General features: G+C 45.5%; 1 protein-coding gene across 1 annotated transcript; it reads left to right on the top strand.

Moving 5' to 3' along the window:
- The first annotated feature begins 6,205 nt into the window (after window positions 1-6,205).
- On the top strand, window positions 6,206-11,921 carry RESP18 (regulated endocrine-specific protein 18). The gene is made up of 7 exons (XM_011964662.1): window positions 6,206-6,222; window positions 6,629-6,843; window positions 8,510-8,614; window positions 9,623-9,750; window positions 10,146-10,235; window positions 10,390-10,474; window positions 11,875-11,921. The coding sequence occupies exons 1-7, from the start codon at window positions 6,206-6,208 to the stop codon at window positions 11,919-11,921; spliced, it is 687 nt and encodes a 228-aa protein (XP_011820052.1).
- Window positions 11,922-18,005: the final 6,084 nt, after the last annotated feature.

Genomic DNA, 18,005 nt, shown 5'->3' with positions numbered 1-18,005 from the left:
ATCCCAGCTACTCAGGAGGCTGAAGTGAGAGGATCACTTGAGTCCAGGAGGTTGAGGCTGTGAGCTGTGACTGTGCCACTGCCCTCTAGCCTGGATGACACAGAGCAAGACTCTGTATCAAAAACAAACAAACAAACAAACTGTATAGGATAGAGCAATAATGTTTAACATGCACTTCACTGAAGACTGAAAAGGAGAGGTGAGACAGAATGAGGAGATACAATACTTAGCGTTAATGGCTTAGAGTTTTACAAAAACATATGTAAGCCTTCAATGTAAAAATTCCCAGCCAGGTGCGGTGCCTCAGGCCTGTAATCCCAGCACTTTGGGAGACCGAGGTGGGCGGATCACCTGAGGTCAGGAGTTCAAAACCAATCTGACCAACATGGCGAAACCCGTCCTACTAAAAATACAAAAATTAGTCGGGCATTATGCCGGTCACCTGTAATCCCAGCTACTGGGGCAGGAGAATCTCTTGAACCCGGGAGCCAGAGGTTGCAGTGAGCTGAGATTGCGCCACTCTACTGTCTCAAAAAAAGAGAAATCCCAAAGAAACATATGCAGGATTTAAAAAAAAAAAAAAAAGAAAGAAATCCAGAATGTGTACTCTGCTGTTGTTGAGTGGAGTGTTCCGTAAATGTCAGTTAGAATCAACTGGTTTGTGGTGTGATTAAGTTCTTGTAAGCCTACTGCTTTTGTGTCTACTAGTTCTCTTGATTACTGAGAGAGAAATGTTGAAGTCTCCAAATATAATTATGGATTTGGGACAGGTGAGATGGCTCGTGCCTGTAATCCCAGCACTTTGGGAGGCCGAGGTAGGTGGATCATCTGAGGTCAAGAGTTCGAGGCCAGCCTGGCCAACGTGGCGAAAACCCGTCTCTACTGAAAATGGAAAAATTAGCTGGGCATGGTGGCAGTCACCTGTAATCCCAGCTACTGAGGAGGCTGAGGCATGAAAATCACTTGAACCTTGGAGGTAGAGGTTGCAGTGAGCCGAGATCATGCCACCGTACTCCAGCTTGAGTGACAGAGAGACTCTGTCTCGAATAATAATAATAATCATTATTATTATTATTACTGATTTGTCTATTTCTCCTTTTAGGATTGTTCATTTTTGCATCATGTATTTTGAGGCTCTGGTGTTAGGTACATACACATCAAGAGTTCTATGTCTTCTTGATGACCTGACCCTTTTATCATTATGTAATGTTCCTCTTTACCCTGGTATTTTTCTTTGTGCTGAAGTCAATTAATCTAATATTAATATAGCCACTCCAGTTTTTATTTGATTCATCATACTTTTTCTCATTTGTTTACTTTTAACCTATCTACATAGTTATATTTAAAGTGTGTTTCTTGTAGATAACATGTTGTTGGGTTATTTTTTAAAGTCATTCTGGTCGTTTCTGTCTTTTAATCTATATGTTTAGACAATGTACAATTATTGGTATCTTTGGATTTACATCTACCATTTTATTGTTTCTTTTCTGTTTGTTTTGTCTTTTTTCATTGTGTTGTTCCTTTCCTCCCCATTCCTTCCTTACATTATTGGAACACTTTTAAATATTCTATTTTAATGTATCTGTTGTAATTTTTTACTATATTTCTTTGTTTAATTTTTTCAGTGGATGCTTTGGGGATTACAGTATACATACTTAATTTTTCCAAGTCTACTTTTAATCACTATTTTACCATTTTAAGTGTAATATAGAAATCTTACCAGGATACAGATCTCTTTACCTTCCCCATTTATGCTGTAGTTGTCTATTAGAATCAATTACATTTACATACATTGAAAATTCTATCAATGTTATAATTTTTGCTTTTTTATTTTTGACAGGGTGCCCAGGCTGGAGTGCAGTAGTGTGATCATAGCTCACTGCAATCTCTATCTCCTGAATTCAAGTGATCTTCATGCCTCAGCATTCTGGGTAGCTAAGACTACAGGCATACTGTCCCATCAGACCCAGCCAGACCCCGTGAATTTTTTTTTTTTTTTTTTTTTTTTTTTTTTTTTTTTTTTTAGGGAACAGCTCACTCTATCACCCACATTGGAGTACAATGGCATGATCTCAGCTCACTGCAACCTCCACCACCCGGGCTCAAGCAATCCTCCTGCCTCAGCCTCCCAAGTAGCTGGGACTACAGGCACACACTACCACACCCAGCTAATTTTTGTATTTTTTTGTAGAGAGAGGATTTCGCCATGTTTCCAGGCTGGAATTTTTTAAATTTTTAGTAGAGACGACGTCTTGCTATGTCACCCAGGCTAGTCTCTAACTCCTGAGCTCAAGTGATTCTCCTACTTCAGCCTCTCAAAGTACTGGGATTACAGGTGTGAGCCACTGTGCCCAACCTTATTTGATTGACTGATTGATTGATTGATTGATTGATTGAGACAGGGTCTCACTCTGTTGCCTAGGCTGGAATGCAGTAGTGCAATCATGGCTCACTGCAGCCCTGACCTCCCCGGTCTCAGATAATCCTCCTTCCTCAGCCTCCTGAGTAAGTAGGACTATGGGTGTGTGCCACCATGGTTGGCTAATTTTTTTTTTTTTTTTTTTTTTTTGGAGAGACAGGGTTTTGCCATGTTGCCCAGGCTGGAATTTTTGCTTTTAACCAAATATATTTTAAATAACTCACAAGGGGAAGAATAGCCTATGATATTTATTCAGACACTTGTCATTTCTATTCTTCTTCATTCCTGATGTTTCTACTAGCAATTAATTATCTTAGTTTTTCTTCATCTGAGAATATCCTTATTTCACCTTCATTCTTAAAGTATATTTTTACTGGATATAGAATCCTTAGTTGACAGCTCATTTCTCTCACAACTTTAAAGATGTTATTTCACTTCCTTCTGGCCCCCATGGTTTATGAAAAATTCGGTTTTCTGAATCCCATTGCTCTTTAGTCGTGTGTTGTTTAAGATTTTTTCTTTGTTTCAGTTTTTAGAATTTTGATTATAATGTGTCAGAGTATATAGAATTCTTTGAGTTTATTCTATTTGGCATTCATTAAGCTTCTTGAATCTTTAGGTTTATGTCTTTTGACACATTTGGGAATTTTTCAGCCATTATTTCTTCAGATTTTTTGTGTGTACTACACTTTCTCCTCTCAATCTGGAATTCCAATGACATCGATTTTGGACTTTTGATATTGTCCCACAGCTCTCTGAAATTCTGTTAACTTTTTTTTTCCCAGTGTTTTTTCTCTCTCTTGTTCTGATTGGATTATTTCTGTTAACCCATCTTCAAGTTGACTGACTCTTCTGTCATTTCTATCCTGCTTGGAGCTCATCCAGTGAGTTTTTATTTTGGTTATTATATTTTTTCATTTCTCAAATGGCACATTGGAAGAACAAACAGAACAACCAGTGACAGGAGATGGGACTAGAGAAATAAGCCCAAAACTGCCTAGACAGAACTTTGTAGGCAACAGTAGAGCATCTAGATCTTATGCAAAGTACAGAGGAAAAATCACTGGGGATTTTAAGGAACGGAATAGAATGATGTGATATACAATTTTAAAAGGCTATTTGAGAATGTATTGATGGGGAAAGAGTGGAATCAATAGATCAGCTAGGAAGTGTTGTCTTGGTCCAAGAAGGACTGTGGTGACCTGGACGAGGCAATCACAGTGGAGCTGAGCACCTCCATCTGGCCCTGCACTACCCCCACAGGCAGCCTGAACCTCAGGGGGCTCTAGATCCTTATGCTTCCAAGGAAATTGCTTCTAGACTCCTGTCACCATGGCAGCTACACTTCTCCTACCTGGATTGGTCGCTGGAGTGGCATCATCAGCACTAAATGACTGATCCTCACAATAAGAACTGGTTGCCATGGTGCTACTAATTATGCAAACAAGAATCTGCCTTTCTTTTGCAGGCTCAGGGTCCTTGACTAGCTCTGTACCTAAGGAAAAAATCAGGGAGGGAGGGAAGATCGTGACACTGGAGCCAAGGGGAAGCTAGCTGTCAGGTGGTTGCTGAGTCACCGTTCTTAAAGACTTGCCCAAGTCAAGACTGCTACTAGAGGCTCTTATATAGTGGGGTGAGGGGAACTTATATGGTGGAGGAGGAGCCCCTAGCACATATACACACAAATTCCAAATCTCATTTTCCTCCCATTTTAGAGCTTCTTTGAACTGTTTCCTTCTCTGAGCAAAACTTTGTCACAGATTGGGAGGCCTTCCTCCTCTCCCAGCCCCATCACCCTGCAGAGAGGCAGTTCTAGGACAACTTGCTACTGGATTTTTTTAAAGTGGGTTTTCATGAAAATTCTTTAAGTGAGCTTGTCTGGAGGTAAGACAGTGGGCCCCAGGCCGGGCGCGGTGGCTCAAGCCTGTAATCCCAGCACTTTGGGAGGCCGAGACGGGCGGATCACGAGGTCAGGAGAACGAGACCATCCTGGCTAACCCAGTGAAACCCCGTCTCTACTAAAAAATACAAAAAACTAGCCGGGCGACTTGGCGGGCGCCTGTAGTCCCAGCTACTCGGGAGGCTGAGGCAGGAGAATGGCGTAAACCTGGGAGGCGGAGCTTGCAGTGAGCTGAGATCTGGCCACTGCACTCCAGCCTGGGCGACAGAGCAAGACTCCATCTCAAAAATAAATAAATAAATAAATAAATAATAAAATAAAATAAAATCTTAAAATACTGAGAGGAGCACACTCACCTTTGTTCAGCCCACCCAAAGACCAATATTTCCCTTTTTCCAGGAGCATTATACTTCACAAAGCAGGTTCACATTCATTTGTTCTTAGGCTTCAAATTATTGCTGTAAATTTATTTTAAAATAATATGTCCAGTACATAATCAGTGATAACCAGATAAACCTCTAGCTTCTGGCGTGACAAGACAGAAACTTGTGTCAGACCCTCCTACTAACATTGAATATATACTCTAGGCAAAATAATAAAGATAACTGTATGAAAGCATGGAGACTGATCAAGAGTTAGAAACCTACAGGGAGTATCATCCTCAAAAAAAGGAAGTCCACCAAGTGACTTCTACATGTATAGGCTTTTTCTCTGAAGATACTTCAGAGTTCACTGCAGTACACAGGGAAACAGCTCTGTCAGCAAGTGGCAGTCTTACTAACTGAGGAAGCAGCTTTTGGAGTATAGAGATGCCAGAGCAGCTGAAATTGAGGAAGAAATTTAGAAAATGAGTAAATTACAGAGAGAGGAACTCAATATCTGCATACCAACTCCCCTCAAATCCTTAGCTATCTTCTAAATGGCACTTGTGCAGGGTGAGATTTCAAGGAACCTAGTGAGAAAGTCAAATATCTGGACAGAGATTTTGGCAGCTGTCACAGTGTTAGGGTGACCGAGTTTGGAGTTCAGGACCCGTAAAATAGAGAGTTTTGGTAAATGACTTTGGGTTTCATTGAAATCCAAAAGGACCACACCTTAGCCATAAGCACCATATCCCAGGACTAAGAGATACGGCCTAGAATTGAGAACAGGATGAAGTAATCCTTCCCTAACCAGACTGCCACAGGATCAAGACTTTTTGCCAAAAATTTAATTGCCTGCCAGAACAAACTCAAACTATTACCCTTTAAAGATAATAATATAGTTCTGTGTATTGTATTGTAAAATCCTTTGTAATGTATCAATCCCAAATGTTCAGTATACAAACTCTTAGGTTTAAATAATCCACTATCTTGACCTCCCAAAGTGCTGGGATTGCAAGCATAAGCCACCAAGCCCAGTTTAACAAATGTTTTAAGCTTAATGAAAAAAAAAATTTTTAATGCCAGTCTAGGAGTTAGAAAGCTCAAAAACTAGCTTATAAGTACACAAGAGTGAAAGCAAGAGGTCAGTTAGCTAGTTAGTTATTACAACAGCTCAATTTAAAAGAGTGCAGTGTCCAAGGCCTTGCATGGTGGCTCATGCCAGTAATGCCAACACTGTGGGAGGCCACGGTGGGAGGATTGCTTGAGCCTAGGAGTTTGAGACCAGCCTGGGAAACATGGAAAAACTCTGTCTCTATAAATTAATTAATTAATTAATTAATTAATTGGCTGGGCATGGTAGTGCACACTTATAGTCCCAGCTATTCTGGAGGTTGAGGTGAGAGGATCGTTTGAGCCTGAGGTTGAGCAGAGGTTGAGAGGAGGTTGTGGTGATCTGAAATTGCAAGACTCTGTCTCAAAAAAAAACAAAACGTATAGTGTACAGTGGTTTGGACCAGGGCGATGGCAGTGGATGTGGAGTAAAGCGAATGGATATGCCATATATATATATATATATATTTTGCAGGTCGAACCTATATGATTTCTAAAGGTTGTTAAATGGATCAGAGTAAAGACAGTATCAAAGATAATAAAATAAACTAAATTCCTTGAGTGCCTACTGTTTCATCGCTGTTCATATTTAATTCTCACAACAAACCTGAGTAGGTACAATTAGCACCCGTATCTTACATGCCATCCGTTTCTCCAACCTTAGGACTGGGAGTACAGGCGGTGGTTCTTGGGACCCAGCTAATGTCCAAAAGGAGCCGGGTCAGGAATTCCAAGAGGTGAGGGTGGGGAGGCGGTAGGGGAAGGAGCTAGGGAGGCGACCGCAGGGGCAGGGACCGCTCGCTATTGGCTGAACTGCCGAGGAGGGTTAAACAGATTCCGCGTCGCGGACTGGTGGGAAGTTTCAGCCCCGCTCAGCCCCTCGGCCACGGCCGCTACCTTCACTGAGACTCGGCCGGGGAGTGAGCACGCCGAGCCTGGGAGGATGCAGCACCCACTGTGGCCTGGGGGCTCCGAGGGGCTCCGGCTGCTTGTCTGCTTCCTGCTGCTGAACAGCTGCCCAGGGGGCTGCAGCGACATTAGTGCCCACGGTCAGGAGGAATCCTGGGGGGTGCGGGCAGGGCCCGGAAAGCGATCCTGAGAAGTGGGGGTCTGAAGGGGACCTCCAGGCTAGGAAATTTGGAAGTAAAAGAATGTGCTTAAGGACGTGAGAAGAGAAAAAGGTAGAGAGCATCTCGCGGAAAGAGGCGTAGGCGTGGGATAGGCTGGGCGTATGGGGTCTGGACCCACGAGAAGGGCGTTCAGGGGAAAACTGGGGATTTGGAAAAGAAGTCGGAAAGACAAATGGACAGAGAGAGGTAAAACTGGCCTATGTGGCCACAGGAGAAGCAAGAAAGGCCAGAAAAGAGATGACCAGGGCTGCGGGTATCGGGGTCTTGGCTCCAGGGAGAAGGCTGCGCGGGGAGACGAGCTAGGGCTTCCTCGTGCTGTGATCCGATTTCCAATAAGGGGACCGCTAGGCTGAGGGAAAGCAGGATGGAGGGGGAATGGGACCGTCCTTCTCCCCGTCCCCTGCACCAACCCGGGTAGACACCGCGCTGACTCACGCGCCCGACTGCGCAAACTCGAGAATTCCTGCGCAGAGTGCATGGGGAAGAGAGCGCAAACTCCTAGTCTGTCGCCCCTTCTCACTGCCTGATTTTTGGGCTTAGAGGCCAATGCAGCGGATTCAGGAACAACTGTGAGGGGAGGCCTGGTGGCAATGAGAGGATGAGGGCCGTGGGGAAGGACCGCCAAGCCTTGCGGAGATGCCTCACCCACATTCCGCCCAGCGCCGCCGCCACGCCGACTTCCCCACCTTTCAGCCCCACGGACAGAGCCAGGCGCGCTCGGGGCCCAGGCCGAGCCCGTGCGGGTCACCACTCCGTCCCACCAGTCTGGTAACGCTGCCTCAGAGAACCAGCTCCCCTTCCCGAAACTCTTTTCCTTCTCCTCAGGGTGTTGGGGGTTCCCCTCCTTCCTTAAGGAGGCTTTCTCATCCCCAAATGTCTCTACTTAAAACTTTCTTGTCACGCTCACCCCCCAGGAAATTATTAGACATCCACTTGATTGGGTAGGAAAATTCCCTTTTTTAAAGACCTGTCCAGAATGGCTCATGGTAACTACACTATAGCAAAAAACAGACTGTCCTCCAGCCCCATCTCACTTATCTGGAAGAAGGAAGGTGTGCATAGCATTAGGGGTTCTCTTCCCCAACCCCTGTCCTTCCCCCATGCACAACTGGGCAAACTGTGGGTTTCAGGAAAAGGATGCAGACCCTCAAACCCTAAACAAATCAATACTTTTTCTTTCTAATGATTCCAGGCCTTCTCCCTAACACTTCCAGGCTTCAATGACTTCCCTAAGATGAAGCTCACCTGTTTCCCCAAACCCCACCTACCCACCTGATTACCTTTCCCGTGTGCTTAGCTTTCTGAGCCTCTGCTCACCTGAACTTCTACCTTTGCCTGTAAGTTTGGTTCTAATCTGTAAGTTGGTACCAAGAGTGAACAAGGCCCAGGGGCTAAAGAATATGACAAGTGGTGATGGAGGAAGGGAAAAATTAAAGAAGGAAGACTTGAAGCAGGCAAAGGTGCTGGTAGGGGGAACAGAGGTCAGGGGTCCAGGAGCAACAGTACAAGGAACCTGCTTCTCTTCAACTGAGATGTGGAAGGCTTCTGGCCAGGTTCCTTGCTGACACCACTATTTTGCCCTTAGATGGTCAGGACCAAGTAGGAGTAGGGCAGCTTTGGCCCCTCCAAGGATTTGCCACCCCAGTCTTCCAGCATTTACAGGTTGTGTTCCAGCAGATTTTGCCCCAAGGTAAGTAAAAGCTGGAGAACAGAGGTTGGGACCTGGTTAGATATGGGGAGGGGGGAAGAGGGGCTATCTGACCTGAGGACAGGCTTTCTGTTCCCCAAATATCTCTACTTAAAACTTTCTTGTCACATTTACCCCCATGGGGATGAGACAGGAGTAGGGGTGGGATCTGGATGGGTGGACTATTTGCACTAGAACACCCTGGAAGAGCCCAGTAGAGGCTTCTAGGGAAAAAAACACCTGAAAAAGGCCAGCATCCAACTCCTTGAGACTAGTCTCCCCTCAACCCCGGTACTATATGAGCTTTCCCAAAGCCAGGACTCCTCAAGTTCTCAGCCAGGAAAACACTCACCCACTTCAGCCTCTGAGTAGGAAATTGTATGACCAACAGATGGAAGGAATGAAAGGGAGTGGAGAGTCCATTGGCAACATGTGGCTGACCCTGTTTTAGAGCAGAGTTTCATGAATGTTGGGGAGGAGAGAGTCAGATAGGAAATCTTCCTTGAGTTCATATTACCACTGCTAATGCCTAATATGTGCATAGTGCCTTAGAGCAGTAGTTCTCAAAGTGCACCCCTGGACTGGCAGCATCAACCTCACCAGGAAACTTGTTAGAAATGTGAATTTTTGAACTTCAGCACAGACCTACTGCATCAGAAGCCCTAGGGATGGGAAACAGCAGTCTGTATTTTAACAGACCTTGCAGGAGAGTCTCATGCACACGCTAAAGTTTGATAATCACTGCCTTGGCATTTTCTAAGCACTCTTTACATTCCTAACCTCATTTAATCCTCACAGTAGCATCAAATGAACCAGCAAAGAGACTGTCATCATAATCCTAATTTGAATATTATATGCTAGGCACTATGCTAAGCAACTTTAATACATCATCTTGTTTAATTCTTTCTGTAAAATGTAATCTGATGTGTACTTGAGGGAAAGGTTGATCTGATCCCTGGAGTGGATCTGAGTGTCCCAGGTGTCAACTCACCCCATCTTTTCATCCTGCAGGTCTGTTCTGGAAGGATGATATCACCCAGGATGCCATGATCCAAAAGATGGAGCACACCAGCAGACTGCATCCCCAAGATCCATGCCTGAAGGATGGCAAGGCAGTTTTCCCCACTAAAACCGCTGGGGTGAGGTGCGTGAGACCTGTGGTCATTCCAAGCATTCTGGCAGACGGAACAGGGAAGGAATGTGTGCTAAAGCTGCGGGTAGAAGTTTCCAGGAGCACTGTGAGGAGAATAATTCAGAGGTCCTGTTTGGAATCAGCAGAGAACAATTTCATGATCGATTAGTGATATCTGCAAAGGGAGGGGAGGTAGGTGTGGCAAGCCTAGGTCCAGTGTGTCATTCCCTGTCTCTTCTAGAAGCAAGCAAGAGGAGAAACTTTGACTCCTATTCCCCATGGTGAGTCTCATGTATCTTCTCAAGAATTGTGAATCCCTGACTTTGTATCCAATTGCTTTTCCTGTGGGGCCCTCTCACCCTTTTCTGCCTCCTTCTCAACTCCTGGTTTCCCTCCTCACAGAGCCCCCTGGCCAAGGTGAACAGGGATCAGTGCTTTACCTCCAAAGTGGTTTCTAAGGTCCTGAAACAAGAGGTGGCCAACCCTGTCAAGGTAAGGGGCTCACTTTTTCTTGGGAGGTTGGACCTGTTTAAATGAGGGAGGCAGATAGGAAGAAGAGAATGGGCATTGGGGTGAGGGCAGACAGCTGAAGGAAAGATTTTTCCATTCCTAATCAAAGGTACCCCTAATTTCCTGTATCTCTCAGACTTCCTATAGGCGTTCATATGGGGGGCTGGACATGATGCAGGCACTGGGAGCCTCTAAGGAAGAAATTATCTATAAGATCATGCATAGGCATTGAGTTTAAAATAGCATTGAGAGTTTAAAATAGGCATTGAAACTGCAGAGTTTTCAAAATTAAAGGTCTTACTTTTTGCCATATACGCCTTTGTATACAGCAAGTGATAGCAACACTCCCTTGATGAATGGGAGATGCAGCTCAGAGACCCTCACATTCAGCCTCCCCATTGCTCTACTCTATGGCCTGGGCAAGTCACCCGGGCAAGCCTCTGAGACATCTCCTTGGGATCTTTGAACTCTTCAGAATCCAGAATGGAAACCGCCCATCTAGTACTACCATCCATCTTTATAGATGAGAAATTGAGGCCCAGGCCATGGGATGTACTCAAGGCCACACCATGGGATTGTGGCAGAGCTAAGACTGGACCCAGGTCTCCTGATTTCCAGCTCTTTCCCCTGCACAGTCCCTGCCCTTCCTCTGAAGAACTGCAGTGGGATTGGGTCATTCCAAACATCAGACTCCTCCACATTGAAAAAAGAGGGTTTTTTTTTTTTTTTTTTTTTTGACTAAGACCTAAATTATAAGAAGGTGGCAACCAGAGGAAGATGTAAAGGAAGGGCATCTTAGGCAGATAGGCAGAGAGCATTGCCACTACAAATGTCCTGAGACACCCATACCATGGCATGTTAAAGAATGGACAGAAAAGTCAGTGGCAGAAGATGAGGGTGGAGAATTAGACACAGGACTGACCACACAGGGGCTCACAGATCATAGCAAAAGGTTTGGATTTTATTCTAAGTGCAGTGGTAATTTAACTGGGAAATTTTAAGGAAAGGAATATCACAATGTGATATGATTTTAAAAGGCCTCCCTGGTGATGTTGAGGAATGAACTGTAAGGAGAGCAAGAGTGAAAACTGAGAGATCTGTAAGGAGAGGCTTATCCTGGTCCAGGGAGACCGAGGTGGCTTGGATTTGGGTGGTGGCAGTGAAGCAGGGCACCCCCGGCTGGTTGCACCCTCCATCTAAAGGCAACCTGCACCACAGGGGGTTCCAGCTCCTCATACTCTCCAAGGAAACGGAATCCTACTTCCATATGTGGCAGCTGGGCTTCCTAAGCCTGGATTGGTTGCTAGGGCAACATAATCAGAGCTCAGTGACAGAAATGACAGAGACCTACCTGTGGGGGACTGGTTGCCCTGGTGCTCCCAGGAATAATGCAAACAAGGAGCTGCCATTCTTCTCCAGACCTGAGCTCAAGGGCAAACCATGGAGAGATGGGGCTACATGTGAGATCCAAGGGTACAGGCTCTCAGTCAGTGAGCTGTCACCATGCCGAAGGGTTACTCAAATCAGGCTGTTACTACAGTATTTGTGGAAGGAGGGCAGATGAGGGAGGAGCCATCATCTCACATCCTGACTCTAGATCCCTTGTTTCTTCTCATTTTAGGACTTCTCTGGACCATTTCCTACTGTGGGCCGCAACCTTGTGGCTGATTGAGACCTCATGTGGAGCCTCCCTGCCCCAGCACCCTTCCCATTGACCTTCAGAGGGGCAGTTCTTGGATGACCCAGATCTGAATCATTAAAGTAGACTCTCAAGCAAACACTGTCTGTGGGCGTGTCTTGAGGCAAGATGGGTGGGGGTTGAACTTGGCCAGAGCCTCCAGAGGGAGGGAGGTGGGATGAAAACATGGGGTGGGGATGAGGGGAGCACAACTCTTGACTGATGGAAGGCTGACTTCTGTCTTGTTTTCCTTCCACTGATAATTCCGGGAGTGGGGAAAGTGTGAGTGAGACCACAGCTGGAATGGCAGCTCCCCCACCCCCAGCCACACTGTGTGGTCTAGTTGCCCATCCTTTCCCATTATGGGGAGATGGACTCCATATTCATTTATTTTACCCCTCATGCCAGGCAGGCCTGGCCCCTGCTGTTTTTTGAGGGTCGCCACCTCCAGCATTATAGCCCCTGCCAGGCTTTCCCACCCATCCTGTCTACAAGGACCAACAGATCAGTGTTGAGGTCAGAGTGTACACACATTGGATATTCTGATCGTTCTTGCCAGTTTGCTCCTGGTAGCTTAAAATCTTAAAAGGCAGTTGGTAATCTCACCACCCATGCTCAGCCAACAACCAAACACTAGAATGTCCTATTTGCAGAGCTTTATACATCTTGAAGCACTTCCACACACATTGGAGGCTCACAGGTGTAACCAAATGGGCAGGTATCAAGGCTGGGTTTCTTGGCCAGGCACAGTGGCTTACACCTGTAATCCATCCCAGCACTTTGGGAGGCCAAGGTGGGTGGATCATTTGAGGTCAGGAGTTCGAGACCAGCCTGGCCAACATAGTGAGACCCCCCCATCTCTACTAAAAATACAAAAATTAGGCTGGGCGCGGTGGCTCATGCCTGTAATCCCACACTTTGGGAGGCGAAGCAGAGGGATCACCTGAGTTCAGGAGTTCGAGACCAGTCTGGCCAACATAGTGAAATATCATCTCAACTAAAAATATAAAAATGAGCTGGGCGTAGTGGTGCACACCTGTTATCCCAACTACTTGGGAGGCTGAGGCAGGAGAATCACTTGAACCCAGGAGGTGGAGGTTGCAGTGAGCTGAGATCATGCCCCTGCACTCCAGCCTGGGCAACAGAGCAAGAGTCCATCATAAATAAATAAATAAATAAACAAACAAACAAACAAAAATTAGCCGGGCATGGTGGCACACTACTCAGGAGGCTGAGGTAGGAGAATTGCTTGAACCTGGGAAGCGGAGTTGCAGTGAGCCAAGATCGCACTACTGTACTCCAGCCTGGGCGACAGAGTGAGACTCCATCTCAAACAAACGAACAACAACAACAACAACAGAAAGAAAACACTGGGTTTCTCTAACGAATTGGAACTTGGCCACACCACATCTTCCCCATTTAAACAACCCAGAGAAACTACATGACTAGTTCTTAATGATCCAGATTCTCAGTCATGCTACTGTGGTTGCCCTTTCCCTTCTTGTTGTGTTCAAGGACGTAGCTAAAGCCAACATTAGACCAGTCATACTCATTCGTACCTAGTTCTCATCAAATCAGTTAACCCCTGCCACTCATCCATCTTTCCTTCTTACACCTTTCTTTCTCATTCATTTTCAAACATGTATGTAATCATGTGCTTCACTGTGCCTGGCCTTTATGCTGAGTCACATATTTGGTTCCTGCCCTCAAAGACCTTTAAGAGTAGTCAGGGTGGGGTGTGGTGGCTCATTCCTGTAGTCCCAGCACTTTGGGAGACTGAGGCAGGCAGATCACTTGAGTCCAATAGTTTGAGACCAGCCTGGGCAACATGGCAAAACTCCATCTTCACAAAAATTCAAAAATTAGCTGGGCGTGGTGGTGTGCAGCTGTAGTTCCAGCTACCTGGGAGGCTGAGGTGGGAGGATCACTTGAGCCCAGGAGGTCGAGGCTGCAGTGAGTCATCGTTGTGCTACTGCATTCCAGTCTGGGTGACAGAGTGAGGCTCTGTCAAGAAAGAGTCAAGAAATAATCAAGAAATTAAGAGGCTCTGTCAAGAGGCTCTGTCAAGAAATAGTCAAGAAAGTAAGCCACGTATAACATAGCATCATTCAGGTATCTACAGGGAGTGAATGCAGTGGACACCCCACCCCATATCTCCTGGCCTGCATCTCCATTTGCCTGCAGCTGCAGGTGAACAGTTCTTGAACCTGTCAGCCTTCCCACTTCACGTTGTAGGATTCTACTTCTCATCCTGTAGGCTTTCTGGAATGCCAAGGGACTGCCCACCTGTGCCCCAGGCAGCCCTGAAGCACCTGGGATGTAATGCCCCTAGAGGCAACTCTCAACCAGTTAAGGACCAAATTTAGTGCAAAAATATCCCAGATTCCACCAGCCCTTAGTGGACTATTCTGAGGAATGTTCAATATGATTCTTCAGAGGGTCCCTAGTGAGATTCAGCCTAGTCGCCCACAGTGGTAACCTGTTCAGCAACGCACTTAATATTATTGGCTTTTCTTCCTTCTATGGCTTACTTTCCCTATCCCTCATCTGTGATTTCTGGAATCATCTCCCACACGAACTACCTGCACCCAAATTCTTATTTATTTATTTATTTATTTATTCATTCATTCATTCATTCATTCATTCATTTTTGAGACCCAGATCTCGCTCTGTCACCCAGGCTGGAGTACAGGAGTGCAATCATACCTCACAGCAGCCTGTCTCTCAGGATTCTTCCACCTCACTTGAGCCCGAGAGACTGAGGCTGCTGTGAAGAATTGGATTCTTCCACCTCACTTGAGCCTGACTAGCTGGTACTACAGATGCTCACAACCACGCCTGGCTAATTTTTTTGGTTTTTAGTAGAGACAAGGTCTCACTATGTTTCCCAGGCTGGTCCCAAACTCCTGAGTTCAAGCAATCCTCCTGCCTTGGCCTCCCAAAGTGCTGGGATTACTAGCGTGAGTCAACATGCCCAGCCCAAGTTCTTGTCTCACTCTGCTCTTAGGTCCACCCAGACCAAGCCTACTATGTGCCAGACACTCTTCTAGGCCCTGGGGATACAGTTGTGAACAAGTCAGAGTATCCACTGCCATGGATTTGGTTATAAATCATTGACTAACTGCCTGGGTATAGGGAAGAATCTAAGCAATTTATCCGGCCCGCAGAGCATTCAAGTTCTTGTCTCACCAACCTCTTCAACGCTGCGGTGTTTCCCCCATTCTGCCGTCCTATGGGCGCCAGCAATTCAGCCCTATTTGCATTTCCCCAAACATGCCCAGCTGGTTTATGCTTCTGGGCCCTTGTATCAGCAGTTCCCTCTGCATATAAGTGCCCCATCCCCAGCACACATTGTCAATCTTATCTGAAAAATCTAAATTATCCTCTGTGGTCCATTCTCTGACCCTCCTAACATCACCCCCATGCCCAGAGCAAAGTTGCAGAGGTTGGAAAGGAAAAACCTATAGGGGACATTAAATAATCTGATAATTCTGGGACATGGCGAATGGGTAGGAAAGATGGGAGTTTTTAGAAAGGAAAGCAGGTTCAGTTCCTATTGCAGAGGACCAGGTTATCTAATTTGGGTAGTATCTGATAGGTAATGAGGAGACACTAAATGTCTTTGAGCAAGAGAACACGATGAAAGTTGTGCTTAAGCATAGCGTCACATTTCTGTTTAAGGATGGATTAGAGAACAGGAGAAAGTGGAAACATTTTAGAAAGACTGTTGCAGTGGCGGGGGTGTGCCACACAGGACCTGAATGGGAGTGAAAGAGGACATGTATGAGAGATATTTTGAAGGATGAGTTAATAAGCCTTGGTAACTGTTATGGGTTGAATTCTGTCCACCCCCAAAAAACAATCATATGTTGAAGTCCTAAATCCCAGCACCTCCAAATGTGACGTTATTTGGAAATAGGGTTGTTGCAGATGTAGTTAGTTAAGATCAGGTCATTAGGACAGACTCTAATTCAATGTGATGAGTGTCCTTATAAAAAGGGGAAATACACAGTGGCCAGTGCTCATAGTCCCAGCTACTCAGAAGGCTGAGTCGAGATAATCGCTTGAGCACAGGAGTTTGAGACCATTCTAGGCAATATAGGGAGACCCAATCTCAAAAAAGGCAGGGGCAGGATTTGAAGACAGCCATAGCTACAGCAAAGACGATGTGAAAAGTTAAAGAGAATGGAAACCATCCACAAGGCAAGGAGAGAGGTCTGGAACAGATTTTCCCTCACAGCTCTCAGAGAGAATCAACATTACCAACAGCTTGGTTTCAGATTTCTAGCTTCCAGAGCTGTAAGACCACAAATGTCTGTTGTTAAAGCCACCCAGTCTATGGTACTTTGTTACAGCAGCCTTAGCAAACTAGTGCAGATGACGGGGCTTTGTTGAGAGAGGAGCCTTACCTGAATTTAGAGATGTTGTGACTGAGAGAATAAAAGTGCCATTCACAGAATAGGAATATCTGGAGAATTAGTTGGAGAAGGAAAATGGATTTACTCTGAAGAGTTAAAGCTGGGAGCTCATTTAAGGACATCATCACAGCTGTGTCCTCCTGTCTCTTTCCTACTTCATTACCTTTTCTTTGGATGTCTGATCATTTTTGTCAACACATGCTGTAGTATCTTCTATATTTATTTTTTCATGAATTTCTGCTTCTGGTAATGATGCACCAGGTCATTACCTCAGGCCCTTTGGATGTCTGATCATTTTCGTCAACACATGTTGTAATATCTCCTATATTTATTTTTTCCTCAATTTCTGCTTCTGGTGATAATGCACTAGGTCATTACCTCAAGCTCCTACTCCTCAGGCCTCCGCTGAAGACAACTTGTCTAGACTGATTCCTCCCAAAGTCAAACTGTGAAATAAGGTCTTGTATAGGGGTTGTTTAGTTTGGGAAGATATCACAAGATCAACATAAAGTATAACAATAAAAAAAGAAAATAAAAAAAGAGTGGGAGAATGAAAACAGTGAAACAGAATGAGTTGTAAGCCACTGGGAATCAGTTCTTCTGGGGACCCTTTAAGCATCATGTACAAGATATACCCTACAATTGTCCTTCAGAAAGAAAACCATTTATCTTCTAGTTTCCATCCGCCATTGGATCAACAGTTGGCCTATGGGACGTTAATCTCCTCATACTTCCAGGTTTTTCATGGATGAGAATGACTGAACAGATTCCCAGGAGTGCCTAATACTGTCGTAGCAGAGCATACTCAAACCAAAAACAAGAGATATTTAGTGCAGGTGAGGCAAGTGGTGTCAGATGATGCCTGCGTGCTGCTGCTGGCTGCAGCAATGGCTGGAGTTAAAAGATAACTCAGGCCAGGAGAGGTGACTTACACCTGTAATCCCAGCAATTTGGGAGACTGAGGCAGGTGGATCGCTTGAGCTCAGGAGTTTGAGACCAGCCTGGGAAACATAGCAAAATCACATTTCAAAAAAATATATAAAAATTAGCTGGGCATGGTGGTGCATGCCTGGAGTCCTAGCTACTTGGGAGGTTGAAGTAAGAATTACCTGAGCCTGGGAGTCCAAGGCTGCAGTGAGCTGAAATCACAGCACTGCACTCCAGCCTGGGCAACAGGGTGAAATTCTGCCTTTAAAAAAAAAAAAAAAAAAAAGTGGGTGAAAAATTACCAAAATCTTTTTTAAACCATCAAGGAGCAAGCAAGAGAGTGAGGAGAAACTGACACAGACCAAGATCCAAGAAAGGAACAGAATCCAGAGATAGCAGACCCAATGTTGCAATGGAGAAATTACAGGCTTTTTCTGCAATGGAGAATTGCAGAAATTGCTGGAGAAATTTTCCATTCTTAAGAAGTAGATTGGCCGGGCACGGTGGCTCACGCCTGTAATCCCAGCACTTTGGGAGGCCGAGGCGGGTGGATCACGAGGTCAGGAGATCGAGACCATCCTGACTAACATGGTGAAACCCCGTCTCTACTAAAAATGCAAAAAAATTAGCCGGGCGTTGTGGCGGGCGCCTGTAGTCCCAGCTACTCGGGAGGCTGAGGCAGGAGAATGGCGTGAACCCGGGAGGCGGAGCTTGCAGTGAGCTGAGATC

This window comes from Mandrillus leucophaeus, unplaced genomic scaffold, assembly GCF_000951045.1.
Source record: "Mandrillus leucophaeus isolate KB7577 unplaced genomic scaffold, Mleu.le_1.0 Scaffold70, whole genome shotgun sequence".
Classification (NCBI taxonomy): Eukaryota; Metazoa; Chordata; class Mammalia; order Primates; family Cercopithecidae; genus Mandrillus; species Mandrillus leucophaeus.
This window is presented reverse-complemented; position numbering and strand designations above follow the sequence as displayed.

Bases quoted from the DNA above. Each gene is read 5' to 3' on its own strand.
- RESP18 (XM_011964662.1), top strand. The intron at 6,844-8,509 runs GTCAGGAGGAAT...TTTTGCCCTTAG, and splicing joins CAGCGACATTAGTGCCCACG to ATGGTCAGGACCAAGTAGGA. The intron at 10,236-10,389 runs GTAAGGGGCTCA...TGTATCTCTCAG, and splicing joins AGGTGGCCAACCCTGTCAAG to ACTTCCTATAGGCGTTCATA.